The following is a 23,769-nucleotide window of genomic DNA, read 5'->3' as shown; positions in this document are numbered from 1 at the left end:
AATATCAATTATGATCATTTTGCTGAAACTATAGAGCACTGTAACTGTGCAAATAATTATGCAAATCATCACTTGTTCTTTTATCACATGATAAAACAGATGCCACATGAAATCATATTAATGACAGTTATTCTTGTTGTTATTCTGACTTACTCTGCTTCTATCGTACTCCTTCCTGGAAGCAGCAAACAATTGAGCATTGGATATGGCAATACCACAGAAGGGAAGGTACATTTCCATTACCTAGCACACAGAGAAAGACAAGGTCATCAAATGTTTTTTGTGAAATTACATATGTATCAGCAATCTCATTTTCATAAAAGATATATCAGAATATCAGGTATTCTGACATCAAACTTACTTACACAGTTCCCTGCAGAGTAAAAATTAGAGTTCCTGGCTAAGAAGACACAACCACCACCCCCTGCCCCATCTCACGGGACGAAGAATCAGGCCCAGCTCTTTTTGTACCCAATTTTGTAGGCTGCAATTAAACTCCTCAGATATTTTCTAACAGATGTTTCTTAATTAGGACAATGATTCCCCAGGACAAGATTGTCGTGGTAAGAATCTTCCTACTAAAATGCATAATCTTAGGCTAGACACAGAACAGTGGTTGCCTCCCAGATCCTACACTACCAGTTTGCGTAATGGTGCTGGCATAGAAACCAGAAGATATTGAACTCTGTCCCACCTTAGACATTAAAAAGAAATAGCTGGGTGACTAGCCAATCACTCTCTATCTCTCAACCAATTCACCTCAGAGGATTATTGTTGTGGGGGAAATAGGAGGAGGAAAAAATACAGGTACGATTTCTTCCATGGGGAATATATTGTAATAAAAAAGGCAGGTTAAAATATTATGATAATGACAATAACCCCCAGTTATTGGCATTATTATGATAATGACTTAATAATCCCCTTGATGAGGTTGTAGGGTTTGCATGCTCTGAGGAAGTTGAGAACTATGCCAGAGGTTCAATAGTCATGGACAGGTCTCCTCAGAGAAGCCAGACAAAGAGTGTCTTTCCCATAAACAATATAGTGAGACATAACTACAGAAATTTATACCAGATGAGTTATTGCCTAGGTCAACAATGACCATGCTAGGTATACAAGTTTCTAGACATCTGGTCAAAAGTGGACTATAGAACTCGGAACTGTTAACTGAGCAACCAGGGCTAGCAGCTGTAGGATTACTGGAAAAAAGTTGCTTACTCATCACAAATATACAAAGACTGAAAACAAAGAAATATGATTTGCTATTATAAATCAAGTCCAATGAAAAGAGGATATTTGAAAAGAATGTTCTCGAAAGAACATTCAGATTCTGAAATAACAGAACAAATCAACATCAATTTATTACATGAAATAAAGTATTCATAGAAGTAGAACTGGAAGTACATCAATGGCCTACCCAGGACAAAGAAATTGAAGCCTTGCAAGAGAAGTATGTCAGCATTCTGATGTTTGCTTGCTAACAGCTGCCATAGTAACGGGGAGGGGAGAAGATTGGCATTTGGGTGGGGAAGTGAGCTGGAGTGAAGATGGCCTGTGTGAACAAAAAGGTAGGGATGTTCTCATGATCTACTGTTTGGCTGAATGGGGGTTTTTTTATACCCAGTCAAGGTCAACTGTCCCGGAATACCAAATGGATGAAAACACCTGAAGATTTGCCTCACATGACATCATATGGGTTAGGTTTGGACATTCAGCCTGGCTCCTTGGGGGAGGGATTAGGGGAAACTTACTCTATATGTAACTTTTGTGCCTTTTGGTTCAGATCTTTCTTTTCTTTCGTCACTATCATTTCAAACTCAGTAAAAGTACCTCTTATCTACAAAAAATGGAATTGGGATTTTCTTTCTTGGGTTCTGAATGGAAGCATGTCTGACAAAGTAGCTTAGACAGTAGAGACAAATAAAGGGGAATTGGTGGTAGAGGAAGTCAGCATTACTAGTGAACTGTTCTCATTTACAGACCAGGCTTAATCTCCTTTACCTTCTCAGAAAAACAAAGTTCTCTAACTGAAAAAAAACAAGGGAACTTAAATGATGAATAACTGAGCTGTCAGCTTTGGAAGCTGCAGAAAGAGCAGCAGAAAATCAACAGAATATGGTTACCTGCATGGAAGCTGGTTATAAAGAAAGAAAAACCCAAATACAGTAGTATTAAAAGATGCCAATATTGTAATATTGAATACAAGCGTCAATTTACTGCAATAAACAAACCAACAGATATAGAGCACTGCTGCAGTTATAACTAAATGCAAAATCAACAAATAAGGAAAAAATTTGGCAAACAGTGCATCACCAAATTAGAAAATCAGGTTAGAAAATAAGATCAGCTTTCCTAAGATTGGATCAAGAGAGCTAGAACAGATGAAAAAAAGAAGCTGAAGAATGAAGAAATCAAAGAACACCTGATCAATAAATATCAATAAATTTAATAAAAAAATAAAATTAAACAAATCCTTCAGGCTGACAACATCAGAGACAACTGAAGTCAAGAAAAAATATAGTACTGAATATATCATTAGAACGAAGAAGACCTTAAAGTCCAATCTCAGTGCTGGAAATTCCATCAAGGCAATTAACACTTGAACAATTCCAGAAATTATATATGCAGCTGGCATAGTGGACTAGGCTCAAACTGAACTAACTAACTCTGGATAAGAAGACCAGAAAAATAATCACAATGAACCATGCTCTTCATCCAATGCAGTGACACTTGACAGAGTCTACTTACCAAGAATAAGTGGGAATGCAATTTTGTAAGTACACCAGACAGATGAAGAAGAAAAAAGGGCATTGGAATAAAATCTGAAGATCAATGATGCACTGAAGCTAGTACATAGGAAGACTTAAGAGATCAAACTGGCTTATAAGAAAGACCAAATGAACAACAGAAAAGAGGCATGGCAAGGCAAAGTATTATATGGCTAGTACATTAAAAAAAAAGGGGGGGAACCCCAATAGGCAAAGAAAATAACAACAAGACCTGGCAATGGCTAAGAACACGAAACTTGAAGAAAGAGACAGAAGGGCTAATTCTGCCTGCGAAGTTTAAGGTTTAAAAATAAATGCATATAAAGCCAGGATTGAGAGACAGCAAATCCTCTCTATAGAGAAGCTGAAGAAACAGTAGAATACCTAGTTAGCCACTGCAAGAAGACTGCACAGAATGATTGCAGACAACAGCATCACAAAGTAGCAACAATGGCACATTATAATACCACTTGCCTACAAGCAAGAAATACCATGTGCCTACAAACAACAACTGGTGGAATCACAAAATAGAAAAACTAATAAAGAATGAAAAAGCCAATGGGTTCTAGGACTTTAGAATTCAAACCGTAAGCATCTGCCATATAACACCCCAGATTTTTAACTATTGTTTGTAAGAAACACAAAAATATTTGAATAATGAACTTTGCAATACTTGGATATAGCAGAACAAAAGAGAAAACAAACAACCCTAGAGAAAATCACAAAATGCAAAGATGTAGAAAAAGGCTGATTGTTGCAAATAGGCAAAAATAGTACCCATAGGTGCATTGGCTGCAGCCCTAAAATATTTTGAGCACCACTTGAACGTCATTAGCATTGACAAAAAACATCATCAGTCAGTTGCAAAAGGCAGCTTTATTTGGAACAGCTTATAGCCTGCAACAATACCTTTATTATTAAACAACATCTGCCTGTACTACCAGGTCCATGGGAAAGACTCAAAAAGGCTGAATCCAATATAAATATCTGGTTATGTGACCTTCTTTAAATACCTTCTTTAAATAAGATATTGGGCCACTGTGGTCCAAAACAACACCTCAGAAAGTAATTCATCCAAGAAAAGGCCCCTTGGCCAGCTTTCCCACATACTGAGTTTTTAAAAAGTTAAAAGAAAACCTCATTCTGGAGTGCAAACCAGATCAGAATGGAATTTTTGTTTAATAAACATCAGCAAAACAGAGCAAAATAGAACTTGCTCAGCAAAAAAACCATGATGCTACCAAAGACATTCTATTCTAAAGAAAAGAAGTTCCTCAGTTCCGAGGCTGACCGGACACTAGTTAGGTCCTATAGTAGGACTTACCTAGTGGCACTGAGGGAAGCGAAGCGTTCTTACGTTTCCTCCCTCATTGCGTCGGCAGATAACCACCCGGCAGCCCTGTTTCGGGTGACCCGCTCCCTCCTTCATCAGGAGGTGCGGGATGACCCTTGCAGGGCCGTGCCGAGGAGTTTAGTGGTTATCTACACGATAAAATCATTCAGCTTCGGGATGGATTGGATCAACATTGGGTAGATCCAGGTGAGAGGCTGGAGACACATCTTGTTGAGACTATTTGGGATGGATTTGACCCTGTGACTCCCGAGGACATGGACAGGTTGTTGGGGTGGTTGAATGCCACCACATGTTTATTGGACCCATGCCCCTCCTGGTTGGTGCTGGCCACACAGGAGGTGACACGAGGCTGGCTCCAAGGGATTATCAATGCTTCTTTGATGGAGGGGGTTTTCCCCGCTGCCTTGAAAGAGGCGGTGGTGAGTGCCCTCCTCAAGAAGCCCTCCCTGGACCCAGCTGTTTTGGGCAACTACCGTCCAGTCTCCAACCTTCGCTTTGTGGCGAAGGTTGTTGAGAGTGTGGTGGCACGTCAATTACCCCAATACCTGGATGAATCTGTCTATCTAGACCTGTTCCAGTCTGGCTTCCAACCCGGGTACAGTACGGAGACAGCTTTGGTCACGTTGGTGGATGATCTCTGGGGAGCCAGGGACAGGGGTTGCTCCTCTGCCCTGGTCCTATTAGACCTCTCAGCGGCTTTTGATACCATCAACCATGGTATCCTGCTGCACCGGTTAGGGAGTTTGGGAGTGGGAGGCACCGTTTATCGATGGTTCTCCTCCTATCTCTCTGACCGGTCGCAGACGATGTTGGCAGGAGAGCAGAGATCGACCACGAGGCCCCTCACATGTGGGGTGCCGCGGGGTCGATTCTCTCGCCTCTCCTGTTCAACATCTATATGAAGCCGCTGGGTGAGATCATCAATGGCTTTGGGGTGAGGTACCAACTGTACGCTGATGATACGCAGCTGTACTTTTCCACCCCAGGCCATCCCAACGAAGCTATCAAAGTGCTGTCCCGGTGTCTGGAAGCTGTACGGGTCTGGATGGGGAGAAACAGGCTCAAACTCAATCCCTCCAAGACGGAGTGGCTGTGGATGCCGCCACCCCGGTACAGTCAGCTGCAGCCGCAGTCCCAGTGGAAAGGGTGCGCAACTTGGGCGTCCTCCTGGATGGACGGCTGTCTTTCGAAGATCATCTGATGACTGTCGCCAGGAGGGCTTTTTACCAGGTTCGCCTGGTTCGCCAGTTGCGCCCCTTCCTTGACCGGGATGCCTTATGCACGGTCACTCATGCTTTGGTTACCTCTCGCTTGGATTACTGCAGTGCTCTCTACATGGGGCTCCCCTTGAAGAGCACCCGGAGGCTCCAGTTGGTTCAGAATGCAGCTGCGCGGGTGATAGTGGGAGCCTCACGTTGCTCCCATGTAACACCACTCCTGCGCAGTCTGCACTGGCTACCTGTGGTCTTTCGGGTGCACTTCAAGGTGTTGGTGACTACCTTTAAAGCGCTCCATGGCTTAGGGCCAGGGTACTTATGGGACCGCCTGCTGTTACCTGTACGCTCTCACAGAGAGGGACTCCTTAGGGTGCCGTCCGCCAAGCAATGTCGGCTGGCGGCCCCCAGGGGGAGGGCCTTCTCTGTGGGGGCTCCCACCCTCTGGAACGAACTTCCCCCTGGACTTCGGCAACTGCCGGACCTTCGGACTTTCCGCCGCGAGCTGAAGACCTATTTGTTTGTTCGCGCAGGACTGGCATAGGATTTTAATTAGTTTTAATGTTTTAATATTTTATAATTTATGGGGTTTTATTCTAAATGTTTTAATTCGGCCATTTGTGTAATAAGTTTTTTAATTCATGGTTTTATGTGTATATTGCTGTCACTTTTATTTTGGTTGTAAACCGCCCTGAGTCCCTTGGGAGAAGGGTGGTATAAAAAATAAATAAATAAATAAATAAATAAATAAATAAATAAATAAATAAATAAATAAATAAATAAATAAATAAATAAATAAATAAAAAAAGGAATAATACTTAAAATCAAATTTAAAAATGTCTAGGGAACAATAGGAAATAGAATTTTTTGAAAGCTCCTTGAGATGTTTTGTGGATTATACAGAAGCACCTAGAAGTTCACTAGAATCTGGGTCCTTATTCTACTGACCTCGGAAGGATGGAAAGCTGAGTGAACCTTGAGCCAGTCAGGATTGAACTGCTGGCAATCGGCAGAATTAACCTGCAATACTGCACTTTAACCAATGCACCACCATAACTCTTAATAGAACTTGGGCAACTTTATCTGGGCTCAGAACTACTGTATTTTTCGGAGTATAAGATGCTCCGGACTATAAGACGCACCTACCTTTTTTGGTGAGAAAAACAAGAAAAAGAAATCTGCCTCTGCCTCCCAGCAATTTTGCGTTGTTGCAGCAAACAGCAAATAGCCTGCTTTACTTTCATTTTCGTTTTCAGCATAGCTTGATTAGCACAAGAAAAAAAAAACTGCTCCCAGCAATTTACCTCCTTGCAGCAAGCAGTAGAGGCCCACACAGTAATAGGCAATGGCTATCCCTGCAGCCTGAAACAGCTGGGAGTCAGGAGGCTGATCCAACAGACAATCAACTTGTGCTAATTAGGTTGTGCTGAAGCTGAATGGGCTGTTTCTTCTTGCTGCAAGGAGGTAAACTACTGGGAGGCAGAGGCCAAAGCATGGGGGCCAGTGGGTGGGCGTGGCTACATTCAGTGTATAAGATGCACCCAAATTTTCACCCCCTTTTAGGGTGGAAAAAGGTGCATCTTATACTCCAAAAAATACGGTAAGCAGTACTGGGTCTACTTAATGCTTGGACAGGAGACCTCTAGCAAATACTAATGATTTAAGCTTGACTTGAAGGAGATTTGACCTTTCCCATGAAAAGGATGGCTTCAAATTTTGTGACTGGTGAAAGAAGAATAGCTCTCTACTGTGTTGTAAAGATTAGCTATTTGCTATCCTTCATTTATAATGCTCAAAAAAACTAAAAAGTAATTCAACAATAATTCTTGTCAAAGCGTGTGATCACCGAACCGGTTGTTAAACCACCAGCATCCCATCACTGAGTTTAGCTTACTCTAAGAGAAATTCTAGGGCAGGGATGTCAAACTGGTGGCTGGCAGGCTGGATGCGTCACGGGCAGGCCACGCCCACCTCAGGTCCGTGAATGGGAAAAACGTCATGCAACTTCACATGACGGCAACGTGACGCGGTGCGTTTGACACACATGTTCTAGGGATACAAAAAGTCTACTTGCATATTGAAGAATAAATGTTTATTGAGAATTTGATTTATCTACAAAAATTAGTAGCGTGTGACTTTGTAAAACTATCATAAAGCCATTAGAATTTACCATTTCAGAGACTACACAATTATACTGACAGTGAAGAGAGTTCTGAATAATGGAAAAAGGCATTCCTAGTTTTATAAAAGATTCACATACTGTAAAATATATATCACATGCTGAAATACATTTCCTAAGGATTTTCTGTTTGTACCAGTGACAGCCCAGGCCTTATATATTGCTATGGGCTATAATTATTGTGTCCTCTTCTATTTAATCTTTGGGGGATTTAAGAATATGTTTAAAGAGAAAAAAAGGAATATTAAGTCTATCCTTAAACTTATCAGTAAACAATACTACATTCAAAGAACGTAATGCTCCCTCCCTTTCAAATATTTGTCAGATCTAAGCCTGGAATCAGAAGAAACTTGAAAGAGCAATCTGCCTTTCTTTTTTATACATTCAGCAATCATCTTTTCTGTGGCGTTTGCTACAAAGCAAGAAAAGGATTCAGAAGAATGCTAGCAGAAAGCTAATTTTCCTTCATAAATACGTTATCTCTATAACTAATTCATATATGTCCAAACTTGAATCTTCATGCCCGTTCTGTTATATAATATCTTCCTAAAAAAAAATATACAGTAATACACTTCCACTAATCGCCTAAAACCAGAATCCAGAGCCTGGAAATCAATTGCAATGTGGTTAGATGTGAACATTCAACCAAATAGAATTACTCTATGGCATCTATGCTGGGTGTTACTGGCAAGGTTCATAATCAAGACCTCTGATCAAATCAACATACAACAAATATATTTCTCTAGGGAGATAGATCCCTGTTTTAATTCTCAAGCCACCAAAATAACCGTTTAACCCACAGTTTTGAGTTTTAAACTCAAGTTCACTAGTCCTAGATAAGAAGCAACATGTTAATCTTTTTTTTTAATGTCTATTTCGTCAGAAATCTTGATTCATATCATTCTAGCTACCGTGTTATGCTAGCTTGTGTTCTTCATTCAAATCTCTATTTTAACTCAATCTCTCCTGCCAGAGATTTAAAGGTATAGAAGGATATTCAGGAGAATACCCTGAATATCCTTAGGAGACAGAGATCATAATCCTTAAAGCAGAACCACCTAAACAGTCATTTTGCAAGAAGGCCAAGTTTGAATCAGTATATTTAAGAAACTCTCAGTAATTTTCTGGGATGCCTTAGGTATAAAAATCTGCAAGCAGTTTACAATATTGGTTTGCGCATAGGTTACCTCAAGGCATTATGAAATGTTTTACAGTAGTACGAAAGGAGACCCATACTACTGTTAAAGGCAAGAAGAGAAAGCTGATCAACAAATACAAGATGCGATTAGACTTTCTGGTTTTTCTTTGAAGATGTTTCATTTCTCATCCAAGAAGCTTCTTCAGCTTCTACAACCATGACCTGGATGACTGAGAATCTCCATAGATGAATACAGGATGCCATTTTTTATCTATGAGTGGACTGATTGGAAGAACTATGTTTTTGTTACTGAAGACGGTGTGTTGAATCAGGCATCAGAGGGATTTTTATAATCTCATTACACCAGCGACGGAAGTGCAAATTTGGTCCATGCCCGTGAAATATGTTGCATCAAGGTCCAGTATCTATTCTAAACTGATCCATGGCTGTACTACTTATACATTATCTGGCACAACTTTTATTCCCCATGATTTTGAATCATAACCACTAAATTACTTTTAAAGTCTTTTTGAAACAAGTCTTGTAATGAATATTTTTCCAAGGTCTATTTTTAAACCTGCTACTAAATGCCACTGGAGTTTGAGAACATAAATCTTTCTTAGCTTCTTTTTATGTGCTTTTAAGTTATTGCTTCTCCAGGATTTGTATGTGGGCGTTGTTAATGTATGATAGGGAAGACTGAAACTTTCAATCACATAAGCACCGAACAATGAAAAAGGGAGCACAAACAGGATTTGGCAGAGAAGGGGGAGGGAGGGAGGGGGGAGAGGGGGGGAGAGAGGGAAAGGGAGAGGGAGAGCGGGAGTGTAGACAGAGGGAAAGGAGGGGGAGGGGGAGGGAGGGGGGAAGAGGAGGGAGGGAGGGAGAAAAGGAGAGAGAGATGGAGAGGGAGAGGGAGAGGGAGAATTCTTTTACTTATAATTGATCTCAGGAATATGAAAGCGTAAGAATTGCTCCCCCAGGAGTGCACTATGTTTTTTTTAATTCCAAAGCCAAGAATCATATACCTGCTGCAAGTGTAGGCTGATTGTTTTCCTGGAAAGACAAACTGTCCATTCATAACTTATCAGAGAAGCTGGTAAAATAACTAGTAGGATGGGAATGTTTCCAACCAAACAGAAACTTGATTGAGTACAGGTAATTGATTGAGTACAGGTAATTGAGTACAACCACAATTGAGCCCAAAATTTATGTTGATAAGGGAGACACTTGTTAAAGTGAATTTTTCCCCGTTTTATGACTTTTTTTTACCACAGGTTACCAAAAGTTGTTAAGTGATTCACTGTAGTTGTTCAGTTAGTTAACATAGTTGTTAAGTGGATTTCGCTTCCTCATTGAATTTGTCCGTCAGAAGGTAGCAAAATGAGATCATGCGATCCCGGGACATTAAAACGGTCATAAAACATCATCTCAATTCTGATCACGTGACCATGGAGATGCTGCAAAGGTCATAAGTGTGAAAAACGGTCATAGGTCTATTTTTTCAGTGCTGTTGTAACTTTGAATGGTCACTAAATGAACTGTTGTAAGTCGAGGACTACCTGTAAAATATTAGTTTTGTTTATTAGAACTTTCCTCTCACATCCTCTTTCTATATTCCACTAAAATGGGCTGTAATTAGGCTTCATATATCTCGTACAGTAGAGGTAATCCTCAATAGTTTGTCTAGTGATAGTTCATAGTTCTAACGGCACTTAATAAAGTGATTTATTTATGACCGTTTTTCACACTTACGACCACTGCAGCATCCCCATGGTCACATGATCAAAATTCAGATGCTTGGCCACTGACTCATATTTATGATGGCTGCAGCAACCCAGGGTCATGTGATCATCTTTTGTGACCTTCTGACAAGCAAACTCGATGTGGAAGCCAGCTTCACTTAACAATCATGTAACTAACTTAACAACTGCAGTGATTCACTGTGGCAAGAAAAGTCATAAAATGAGTTATTAACAAATAAGTCCTAGGACCGGGCTATCTACGGGACCGTCTACTGCCGGCTTCTATCTCCCATCGTCCGGTACGTTCCCACAGAGAGGGACTCCTCAGGGTGCCGTCAGCCAAACAGTGTCGACTGGCGGCCCCCAGGGGGAGGGCCTTCTCTGTGGGGGCTCCGACCCTGTGGAACGAACTTCCCCTCGGACTTCGACAATTACCTGACCTTAGGACCTTTCGCCGCGAACTTAAAACTTATTTATTCTGTATGGCTGGACTAGTCTGATTCTTATTTTTATTGGATGGTTTTTTAAAATTCTGTGATTTTACGGGGAAGTATGTTTTTTAATATTTTGGGCATTTAAATTAGTTTTTTAAGGGATGTTTTTAATTATTGTGTGTATGTATATTTTATCTGCCTGTTCACCGCCCTGAGTCCTTCGGGAGAAGGGCGGTATACAAATTAAAATATTATTATTATTATTATTATTATTATTATTATTATTATTATTATTATTATTATTATTATTATTATTATTATTATTTTCATGGTGCGAAGGAGGGGGTGGAATCTTCTGTGTATCATATCCGCGGAATGCCCACCTCTACATTAGAAAAGGAGATTAAGAGTTTAAAAAAAAAACCTCCTTCTTAGAACAGTACATAGTTTATTCTGAATTCAATAACTCTTCATAATCCCCGTTTAGTTTAGATTAATACAGCCTGACTTTGTATTATTAGCTTTATTTATCTGAATCTATGCTATGTGTACTTCAGTGGAAAAATGAAACGGTATGAATGGTTTGAGCTCCAAGTATCCCACACACAGCCTGCTGTGCTTCCTGGATCAATGAATAAAGTTTACAAATCTAGATGACAAAACTCTATGAGGGAGGGAGAGAAACAGAGGTTTTCAAAGAGACATGCTGTAACCTTGAATTTAAAATATATAACTCTAAAAGCTAATTTGCCGATTTTCCAGCCCAAAGCCTCTGATTTAAAACATGGGTTTATATTTGTCAGTTTAATTCCAAGCGACAAAAATTTCACCCATAGCTCATCTCTACGGTCTAAAACTATACAAAGAACGTATTACACATGTTCCTTGCCTTTAAAAGATGGCTGTACTTAAAACAACGTAAATGTTTTGTGTTTCTAAACACTGGTTCATAAAAGAAAAAATAGCGTTTCAGCAGCTTGTAATGTGCAGCACTGATCAAAGGTTGCATTCTTTTTAAGCCATTCAGCAATCCTGGTGTGGTCCCTTCTTTGCTTCTTGACAACATAAAGTTAAATCTCCTTTGTTCTGAATTTCTCTCCCTGCACAGTGGCAAGCTCTGAAAGGGAATGGGATGATAGCCCATCACACATTCCATCTAATTAAATAAGACAGAGATATCAGAGAAGGGTGCAACAGCAGGGCATAATGGCTTTCAGCATCTTCTAGTTTATGTAAAGCTTGACACAAAGAAAGTTGACTGCTGAATTTTGGAGCAGTGAAGCAATGGCAACGTTTCTATATCTTTCCTCTGTTCCTTTCTAACTAAGCAGACTGGAAGTTTATTTACAATGATTTCTAATGAACCTATTTGCCTTTCTTCTGGGTAATTTTATGAAATGCACGGAGAGAAAAAAACCCAACAAAATAGAACAAATGACTGGATGAACATTCTGTGAGTACAGCACTGTGAGCAATGTTATGAGCTTACATCCTGCAAAACATTACACACTGTTATACAAGCATAACAGGGTGCCAGTACTGAAGCTACCAAATACAATGTTTATAATCTGTATTTTTAAGGCTGTCTTTCCAACCGCAATTTAAATCAGAAATACCTACACAAATATGTATATGCAGGCTGTTTGGAATTCGGATATACAACATATTATACAACATCCAGAGACTTTTGGAATGGATAGACATGATAAATTTAAACAATAACAAAAAAATAAAAATATGTATATTCTTCACAGACATGTTCGTTTCATGCATGCTTTGCCGCAACGAAGGAAGGTTGCCTTTTCATATAGCACTCATTTATTTAAATAAATTTTGATTACTTTATGAAAAAGCAGCATTTATTTATAATTATTATGCATTATAATCTGGAAGAACATAAACTGAAATAGTTACCCTCTGAAGCACTAGAATCTTGGAACCTCTAGTATGCATGCAAGCATAACCGAATTCACAGGTATAGAATAGGTGGTACTTAGCTCAACAGCAATAACTGTGAGAGGGATCTAGGAGTCCTAGTGGACAATCATTTAAGTATGAGCCAGCAGTGGGCTGCAGCTGCTAAAAAAGCCAATGAGTCTGCATCAACAGAGAGATAATATTAAGGTAACGTAAAGTATTAGTATCACTCTATCCTGCACTGGTAAGACCACACTCGGAATACTGCATCCAGTTCTGGTCACCACAGTACAAAAAACAGGTTGCAACTCTAGAAAGAATGCAGGGAAGAGCAACAAAGGTGATTAGGAGACTAGAGGTTGAAGTGTAGGATGAACAGTTGTGGAAATTAAGTACATCTGAAGAGAAGGACTAGAGGGGACATGATGGCAATCTTCCAATCTCTGAGAGGTTGTCACAGAGAGGTGGGGGTCAACCTATTCTCCAAAGCACCTGGCAGGGCAAGAAGTATTGGGTGGAAACTTATCAAAGAGAGATCCAAACTAGAACTAAGGAGAAATTTCCTGATAGTTAGAACTGTCCAGTGGAAAGCTTGCCTCCATCACTGGAGGTTTTAAGAAGTTATTGTACAGCTGTTTGTCTGGAATGGTATAGGGCCCTGATGATGAACCTATGGCACATGTGCCATAGGTAGTATTCTGTCCCCGTCCCCACTTCACAGAGCAAATACAAAGACGCGTGTCTCCCAGTCTTTTTATTTGCTACAAACCTGATTTTCTTCAATTGAGGAAATACATGGCAGTGACCGTGCAGAGGCCTGCCAAGTGCTGGGTCCGTTATCTCGTATCCAAGGTCCGTTGTCAAAACTCACTGACAAAGTCTGTTAACCCTCCAACAACCGAGCTGCAGTACACCCTTGGTAGCTTTTTTGTCCGTCACAAGGGCCACATAGCAGCTCCACCCACTTTTATACCCTGTGGGGTGTGGCTCAGTGACTCAGCAATCTCTGAGCCTGCCACACCTTTTCCTCTGTTGTGCACGCTTATCTTTACGTCGCTGCCTCGGATCAATCCAGGATTGTCAGCAGCTGGGACTTGAGGCGTTGCCAGGGAGGAGGAGGGTGCGGGAGAGGGAGGTCTTGTCAGCTCCTCCTCCTGGCCTGCAGCTGGAAGTTGGGGCGGTGCCAGCGAGGAGGATCCTGGCGAGGGAGGCCTTGCTGGCTCCTCTCCCTCACTTTCCGAGTCACTCTCCTCAGGGTCGAGGGCCGGAGTCACAACAGGTGGCATGCAGCACCCTCTCTGTAGGCACATGAGCTGTCTGTCGCCCCAGCTCTGCTGGCCAGCTGGTTGCTGGGTCTCTGCTGCAGGGGCGGGGCACACGGGGCATGCGGGGGGGGGGTTCGTGTGAGCATGTGCGAGGGGCAGGAGCATGCAGTTGGTCACACGCACATGTGCAGGGGGGTGGGGCACTTGCACATGTATGGGGTTGGGAGCATGCGGGGGTCACGTGCATGCGGGGGTTGTGCGCACATGCACGGGGACAAGCACGCATTGCATTTTGGGGGGTCATCCATTGGGCAGTCCATCCAGAAAAGGTTAGCCATCACTGGTATAGGATCTCCTGCTTCAGCAGAAGGTTGAACTAGAAGGCCTCTACGATGCCTTCCAATTCTTATCTGTAAGACATATATAATAGCTTTATCTCTGTAGTTGGAGAACTCAAGGAAAGGTGTATACCATTCAGATGTGCTGCACTGAAAATAAGTATTGTGAAGCATTGGTGGGTTATTACCGGTTCAGTCCGGATCTTGAGAACCAGTAGTAACAGTGGCGGGAGGCTCTGCCCCTCCACCTGGACATCATCATGGACACTCTGCGCATGAGCAGAGCACACTAGCACTCCCATTGCAAATCAGTAGCAAAGGTAAGGGGAACTCACCCCTGTTGTGAAGCCAAAAAGCAATTAATACTGGTATAAATCCATTAAAAAAATTCCTCATTATCTATAATATATTACCAACTGAAAATACACTAAATGCCTTTCAGTGCTTTAAAAAAATATATTGGTTTTACATAATATTAAACAGTGTATGTGTATCACTTAGTAACTACATGTATACTGGTATTTATTATATTTATTGATTATTATTTATGTTGCATCAATATTCAATGATTACAACTAAAATTGAATATAAGCATTTTGGAGTAAAAAGGGATGAAAAATTTGCAATAGGCAGAATAATCATGATCAAGGTCAAAAAAGTTGCAAACAAAGGAATTCTGTAGAAAAATAGGATTAATGGGAACATTCAGAGAAGCTTCTGGGCTGCCAAGAAGATAACAGCAACAATGAGATCTCTCAAATATTATCTGTAAGCTAAATAATTTGTTAAAAGTTACAGAATAGCTGTGATATAAAAAGCAGCTGGATGAGTTCCACTTGTGCTAAGAAACACCACAGATGCTGCACTGTCAAAAGTTCTGACCTCTGAACAAATCCATCAGAGATGACCTCTATACCCTTCTCCACTGTATCAGACACAGTATAGCCAATTATCAATGGGATCATTACTAATTAACATCCTTAATAAAATGAGTTGCATTGAATGTTTGGATTGTTCTTATGTTTGAATTTTTCAATATCCCATTTTCCATTATTACTGAAAATGCATGAACATGTAGCCTGGAATTTTACAATCCACTCTGATGTAAGATCTTTGATTTTTCTTCCAAAACCTAGGAAAATATCCAAGTCTGACTATTTTATGCCCAAGATCCTGAAAAGTCAATGTGTCCTTTTGGCAGCATTATTTACACAATAAAGAAAATAAGTTCTTGGAGACAGCAATTCCTAATTACAAAATGGCTAAAAAAATTATTGTCTCAGTTATAGATCTTTTATTTGCTATCAGTAATTGGGAACCTATCAGATTTGTGAGTTACTTTAGCAGAAAATTTGATGTCTCTGGGATCTGAACAGGAAAGTAAATTCCACATCACTGTCTTAAATCTTTAACCAAGAAATAAATGCTAGTTACACATAAAATTCACATGTGCATTTCGTGTTCATTCATTTGTATTTTATTTTTTATTCTATTTCTAGAGAGAAATTGTGATAGAACATTTAATTACTTTCCTTTTGATAAAAGATTGCTGCACTTAATTACTTGTCTGTATCAAAATGCCAAGATTCAATCAGATGTGGTTCTTATGTACCCTAAATGCCAGAAGAGAGGTTTAATAGAGTTGTATCCTTGTTCCTAATGTTTTTATCTTACATATTCATAAGCCTTCTATCTCTTCTATTTAATCCATTTTCTGTCTGAATGTAGAATCCTACTGCAACTGTATTCTGACAACACTGTACTTTTGTTGATGATTAGGCCAAAATGCCTCAAAAAGGCCATTTTTCATTTTTCTCTATTCCTGGAAACTGGATATTTATAATACCAATTGCTTTTAATGGTACAAAGGCAATCTGTCATTTCTTCTTTAATAAAAGGGGTAAGTTTACACCTGCAGCTTTGCCAAATTTCTAAAGCTTTGCCACAGCTTCTACGCAATGTCCTTGTAGCTAAAACTATTGCTACCATTTTGACAGTAGATGTGAAATTATATAAGAGTATATAATTTATCACAGGATTGGGCTGTAGAATTCTTTTGTGGGGGGGGTCAATAAATTAGTAGCATCTCACATTATATCATTTATAACAGCTTATAAAATACAGGTAGTCCTTGAACTGCAAAGATTTGTTACAATGGCACTGAACAAATGGTCATTATGACTGGTTCTTGAAGTTCCATCTGTCCTAGCATCTGTACAGTCCTGTGATCGCAATTTGAGTGCTTAGAAACCAGATTGCATTTACATCCAGTTGCAGAGTCCCATGATCATGTAATCGCCATTTGCAACCCTTCCCTAGAAAGTCAGCGGGAAAGTTAGCAGGGAAGGTCGCAAATCACTGGGGGCAAGTGTCCCTCACTTAGATACCCTCCACCAGCCCTTTTGTGTTCATGCTGCATTGGCCACTTGTGCACCTCTGGGCAACCTCCCCAACTCATGCCTCTTTCCCCTACCATGCACCTTCCACAACCTGTGCCATGCCTCTCGCACATTCCCCTGCATCCTCCCCAACGCACACAGTACCTTTCACACAGTCCCTCAGACTCTTCTCAGCCCTCTCCATGCCTGTTACACGCACCCTCTTATGCCCTCCCTGACCCACACTTTGCCCATGTTGGGTGCCCATGCTCCCTCCCACACCAAGAAGTAGCCACTTGCCTGCCTATCAGCCTGGGACTTGCAATCTCCTGCCAGCTTCCCCACTGACTTTGATTTTGAGTGTCTTGCTTAACAACCATGGGATTCAGTTAACAACTGCATTATTTAGTGATAAAGATTCAAATTCCAATTGCAGTTGGAAGTTGAGGAGTATTACATATTGTAAAACTTATAGAACTAAAACTTTCTTTGTATTTTAATCAGTTCATTATTGATAATTTTTGTATAATATTTTTGTATGTAACTGCAACTGCAATGATGGTGTTAACGTGATATGTTAAAATTAATAACAGTTAAATCCACTTGCTTTCACATTAAAGAAATGGGCCATTAAACATCCAAAGTAGTATAACAGTTGCTAAATAATCTCCCAAAGATGACTCCCAGTGATAAAATGTTTATTCTAATAGCAATAGCAATAGCAGTTAGACTTCACAATGCTTTACAGTGCTCTCTAAGTGGTTTACAGAATCAGCATATTGTCCCCAACTATCTGGGTCTTTATTTTATTGACCTCAGAAGGATGGAAAGCTGAGTCAACTTTGAGTCGGTGAGGCTCAAACTGCCAAACTGCAGGCAACCGGCAGTCAGCAGAATTAACCTGCAGTACTGGATTTTAACCACTGCGCCACCATGGCTCTTTCTAATGCAGAAAGAGAAATGACTTTTTTAGAACATTATATAATTGATGGAAAATGCAAATGCTTCCAAATTTATTACTACAATTATTTTGCAATCAGAAAAGTGCACAGTGTCCATTTCCATTGTATTTATATATATTTGTTTCCAAACATTAAAAAAACCAAGCATTTACAAAAATAATTAGAGGGCTGTGTGCAAGACTTATTTCACACATTGATTTTCAAGGCAGTGTAATGCATGCGACAGAAGTACGTAGTTTGCCAAATGCACCAGGAAGAACGAAGTACCTCCCTTGGATGTGTTGAAATGCAATATCTTTTACAAAATTGATTTATTTTACTTGTTTATGTAGGAAGAAAATCCAGTTTGGTTCCAAACTGGGAGAAAGGCACTGGAAATAAAATAGAGGTTGATTTGAAAGAAGCACCCTGTTTATTGATGAGCAGAACCAACCATAGCATACAGTTCTGGGACAGTTGACAAATTAGCTTGATGAATGCGAGGATTTTTATACAGTTTACAGTATTTTGCAATGTTGAGGTTTGCTTTGTGTGCTTTTATTATTTGATTGGTGATGAATTAATCCTATTATGTCCTAAATGTCATGTCCTGTCCTTCTTAATCACATCAACTGGAGCTGAAGGTGTTTTGTTTGTGAATAGATTGGCCCAGATTTCTTAATGGGTACAAAATCTCATCTCTAAAGACTTCAGGCATCTGCTGGAGGCATTTGAGGCTGTTTTCTGCCTTTGTTAAGATTTTTCTCCATTTCTCGTTTGGGGAAATATAATATTCTGCCTCTTTTAATATTCCCCAAAATATTTCATTCTTCTTGGGGCGGGGGGGGGGGCGGTTTCCCCACATTTGTTTATTAAGAAAACTTACATGGCTGCCCATCTCACTCATGGAGGCTCCAGGCAGCTTACAGAAGTAAAACTCCATATACAAAACCCAATAAACCCCTATTCCCCCTGGCAACAGCAACATCAAACAAACCACTGGATGGGCTCCATATCACCGCAGGCCTGCTGACAAAACCAATGATTTCAGGGCCTTTCCAAAGAGAATCAAGTTGGAGGTCAGTGTTATATCCGTGTGGATGATGTTCCGCAGGGACATTAAATTGCAAGCCACGCATAGCTCTGCATATATGTGTACGTTCATCTCCTTTGCTTTATGGGCAGTCTGATGGAAACATGGCCTTTGTATGCACGTGCACACAAAGGATATCTTTCAGGGCTTTGCAATAGATATAGCTGTTTTAACTTTTGATAGAAAACATTTGGTTCACCCATACATATTTTATGAAACACCTCTTTTGAACAACTTCTGTCAAAAGGGAGCTGCTATCATACATGATTCCATTATATCTTCTTATATGAGGTAACATGGAAAAATGTGTAGGTTAAAGAAAAAAAAAGTGAGCTATAATTTGTTAACTGAATTAAAAGAAAGATAGTGAGGAAAGAGTAACGTGATCCATTCAGAATAAAATGAGGTGATATATCCCAACCCTAGAATTTACAAGGAATTTTAACTCTCCAGGTTGTGTGCAATTTTTTTCACATCAGCTACTGCATTATGTCTAATAAATGCTGATGAAACAACTCACTGCTACTAAAGCTGTTGAGTTACAGATTGAATAATTAATGGAAGAAATCAGCCTGAACTTTTACATGGATCTATTCTGATAAGTGTAATGTTTTATTTTATTTTACTGAGAACAAGGGAAAACTGGACTTTTCAATTTTATGCTGCTGAAATTAATGTGACAGTACTGTAATTTGTAACCTTTGAGTAGTGAAAAAAATTTGAGTTATGATAGCTTTCATCCACTTGATGGCAGTGTGAATAGGCTAGGCCTATTTCCTCGTTTCAGGCTGGGATTGTCAGGGAGAACTGTAGGGCACAAAGTGCTAATAAAAACTGGACCAAAATTCTTAGATTATTGGAAATAACCAAGCTGTTAACTTGTGCAAATCCATATATTATGTCATTATAATTACATAATTCATATTAATTCAGTGTATAGGAAACAATACTTTACAAATACAGTAACAATACTAATTTTAAAAAGTTAAGTTGAAAATAATAAAACCAGGTTTAAATTTAAAAATGAAACTTCTAAAAATTATTAACAAAGGTAATGTTTTACAGGAACTCTATCTTTCTAGTTTTTCAATTTATATTTTAAAATTATACACAAGTTTAATTGAGAGATCTGTTGAGTGGATGATAAACTGAACCATTTCATCAATTCTACTTTATTTATTTATTTATTATTTATTTATTTTATTTAATTTTTATACCGCCCTTCTCCCGAAGGACTCAGGGCGGTGTACAGGCAAAAGTAAAACAACACAATATACAGATTAAAATACCATTTAAAAACTTATTAAATTAGCCTGAGATTAAAAAATTATCCATACTAAAAACCCCATTTAAAATTAATAAAATTTCCCCCTAAAACTAATTTAAGCCAGCCCCGCGCGGATAAAAAGATGTGTTTTTAGTTCGCGACGAAATGTCCGGAGGTCAGGTATTTGACGTAAACCCGGGGGAAGCTCATTCCAGAGTGTGGGCGCCCCCACAGAGAAGGCCCTTCCCCTGGGGGCCGCCAGCCGGCATTGTTTGGCAGACGGCACCCTGAGAAGTCCCTCTATCTATCAATTACTATCAATTAGTTAAAATGTATTAAGTAAGCATATTCCTCCTTTTGAACTCTCAGCAGAGAGAGAGAGAGAGAGAGAGAGAGAGAGAGAGAGAGAGAGAGAGAGAGCTATATTCATCCTTTATTTTAAAAAAGTTTATATATAATCACCTTGGTCTTATTTTTAAAAGAGTCTTGTCTTAATAGGCATTATTTTGGTTAAAAACAATCCTATTGGCTTCATATCTAAATTGGGAATGAAAACAGATTTCATACAACATTTTAAGAATGATGCAGTCACAGTCCAATAACAGTATTTATTAATTTTATAGTTTAAAATGCACCTAATCAGCAAATGCTAATGTATCATGCCAAATAAAGCTATAATTACTAGAAGTCAACATGAATAGAAGAGATGTTAGATTAATCTTCTTATCCCAGTTTTCCATTAGGTAACTACCTTGCCATATTGTGTAAAAGCTATAAACATATCATGGTAGCAAGCCATTTAATAAATAGCCAATGATTTTTTGATTAGCATACTGACTAAGTATAGCCTAGATAGCATAATTAAGTAGATACATAACTGATTCAAAAATCATATCCCAAAAAATGCTTTCCTTGTTAATGTTTTTATTAACAAGATTCGATCCTGGGCCCTGTGTTGTCCAATATATTTTAATAATTTTAATGAAGAGAAAGAGGGAATTCTTGACAAATTTCCAGATGGCATGAAACTGTGTGGGAGTTAATATCCTAGAGGCAATAGAAACAAGATTCAAAATGATCTTAATAGGTTGGAAAAACAAACTGAGACTAACCTAACAAAATTTAACAAAGATAAATGCAAAGTTCTTCACTTGGTAAAGAGGATTCAAATTGATAAGCACAACTTGGAGATATGTGGCCTGGCACATTTACTTATGAAAACAGTATTTATGAAAAAAAATAGTAATTGGTAGCAAACTCGGTATGAGTTAACAGCAGCAATAACGGGAAACGAAATTTTAGGCTACATCAACAGAAGCTAATTTTCAAAATCAAGGGAAGTGATACCTCCCCTTATTTGGGGTCAGACGTTCCTTGAACATCTTTTTTTATTATTATTGAAGTTTTTATGCAGAAAACATTCAAAGTAAAATACTGCTAGTCCTTGGCCTACATCCATACATTTAGTCATTGTTCAAAGTTACAGTGGCACTTCAAAATGAACATATGACCAGTATTCAAGCCGGCAAAGCACCCGTATGGTCATGTGATTGCAATCTGGACACTCAGGTGCGCAGCTTCTTACATCATTAAAACATCACCAGTCACATGATCACCATATGCAATCTTTCCTGTCAGCTTCCCACAAGCAAAGTCAATCGGGAAGACAGCAAGGAAGATGACAAGATGGTAAGTCACTCCCGCCACATACAGTCTTCGCCAACTTTCCCAGAATCTCCCAGCCTCCCCCAACTCACAGGAAGGATTGTCAGAATTGCTGTTGCTAAGTGATGCAGTCAAATCCACCTTCACTGATTATGGAGGATCATTAAGGAGAGATTGGTCCACTCTCTATCAAGATGCATTTGCATTTTATCCTCATAACAACTCCTCTATTAGGTAAGTTGGGTTGAGAGAGAATGATTGGCCCTATATTTACCCAGTAAACTTCTCTGGTTGAGTGGAGACTTGATTCTGGGGCTCCCCAGTGTTAGTCTAACACCAACATGTCAAACTTGCTGAAGCTTTGCTGAATCGAACCTCTGATTGCATTTCACTGTGCACGGTCCTGCACCTTGACATACTTCACCTCTATTCTCTTTGTTATTTATTGGCAAAGTTTTGTATATTAAGATTATGCCCAAAGTATCTTGCAACATATTAAAAGACTAATCTAGTAATAATATAACAACAACAATAAACATTATCATAGAACAAATGATATAACTGTATCTCCCTCTATGAGAGAGATGGGTGGTTCCTAAAGATGATAAATAACTAAACAATAAACAATCTGAATCTAGCAGTTTATAGCTCAGGAACAGAGAGAATAAAGCCTAACAGAAATTTTAAAAGCAGAAAAAGAACAAGGACAGTTCCATAGGAGAAGCCCTCCAATATTAGCCTACGATCGTTTCATTCTATCTCAATTACCTAAAATAAACACTAGAATTATTTCCTTCCATAACTTCTGCTTGGCTCATTTAGACTCTTCCCCTCTCTCTATATCAGGGGTGTCAAATTCAAGGTCCAGGGGTGCTTAGATCTGGTCTGCAGGGCTGCCCTGGAAAAAGCAAATGACTGGCCCGCAGTGCCTCTGCCAGTGAAAATGGAGCTTGGGACGGCTGTGTGTGGCCCTCCTGAGCACCATTTTCACTGGCAGAGGGTTGCAGGAGTCCACTGCAGATGAAACAGAGCTTGGGAGCCCGTTTTCACTGGAAGAGCACTCAGGCCTCCACAGGCGCCCCCGACATGAGTGACGTCGAGCTGGCCCCACCCATCTTGGCCACGCCTCCCCCACCTCCACCCCACAGTCAAACACAACCCTGATGCGGCCTTCAATGAAATTGGGTTTGATATCCCTGCTCTATATCAATCATGGAGAACAGACTTGGGAAGTAAGAAAGTTCAAATTTCAAGTTCAGCATCTCTAATGAAGGCCACCATTCTGCATACCTAATCAAATTATTAAAACCTGCCTATCTGGTTCTCACTATTCAATTAAAATTGCTTCCTTCAAATTAGGAATAATGCGACGGGGTATCGCTTCAAAGTTGACATGCCAACAAGGATCGTCAAGAAATGTTGTTTATGGGGAACCTGTTTCATTCAACTTCCAACTTTTAAGCAGAATCTCTCTGCTTAAGCAGCAAAAAAGGCAGCTTCATACTGTATGTCATGCAGGCCTGAGACTAGAAAGTACAATTGTATCTGTGGAATCCTTAGTGCTCTATGAGTTTGGTTGTTTTCAGGCAAGATGTTTCATTATCTAACTAGGAACATTTCAGTGCATCCAGTTCGTTCTCCTCCATTGGCACATTTAGATCATTGAGATCAATTCAGTTTTTGCACACAAAAAACTGAAGTGGCAAAACCTGCGGAGCAAATTATTCTACTAGGTTTACTTATCCAATTTTGCAATTAATTTTGCTTGGCAGTAACAGTAACTGGGAAAGAAAAATGAGCCACAAGCAGCACAAGTAGTACAATTATGAAAGTTATAATAAGACTAGAAAGAGCAGTCTTTTGTAGCTATAATGATGAAGCAATATTTCACTGCCGAACCACAGGACCTAGAATCTGATTATTATCATTATTATTTAACGTGCAAGGTTCGAACACGTGTTACCAATAAAATCCTATACAAACAATTTAAAATGAGAGTAGGGCAAAATACAATAGTACAGGATAAAATACAATAATTTAATACCTAAATACGTAAAATAGAATCAAATGACA

General features: G+C 39.5%; 1 protein-coding gene and 1 long non-coding RNA gene across 4 annotated transcripts in view; one reads left to right on the top strand and one right to left on the bottom strand.

Moving 5' to 3' along the window:
* Positions 1 to 23,769, bottom strand: part of PDE11A (phosphodiesterase 11A) — a 172,310-nt gene that overhangs the window by 93,546 nt on the left and 54,995 nt on the right. The window contains exon 3 of the mRNA XM_058189722.1: positions 154 to 243. Coding sequence (XP_058045705.1) covers positions 154 to 243 — 90 coding nt within the window. The remainder of the gene's footprint in view (positions 1 to 153; positions 244 to 23,769) is intronic.
* Positions 18,986 to 23,769, top strand: part of LOC131201694 (uncharacterized) — a 55,228-nt gene continuing 50,444 nt past the window's right edge. For all 3 annotated transcript variants that reach the window (XR_009155954.1, XR_009155952.1, XR_009155953.1), the window contains exons 1-2: positions 18,986 to 19,055; positions 21,670 to 21,720. This is a non-coding gene — a long non-coding RNA (uncharacterized LOC131201694). The remainder of the gene's footprint in view (positions 19,056 to 21,669; positions 21,721 to 23,769) is intronic.

The sequence above is a fragment of the Ahaetulla prasina genome, chromosome 1, assembly GCF_028640845.1.
Source record: "Ahaetulla prasina isolate Xishuangbanna chromosome 1, ASM2864084v1, whole genome shotgun sequence".
Taxonomy (NCBI): domain Eukaryota; kingdom Metazoa; phylum Chordata; class Lepidosauria; order Squamata; family Colubridae; genus Ahaetulla; species Ahaetulla prasina.
This window is presented reverse-complemented; position numbering and strand designations above follow the sequence as displayed.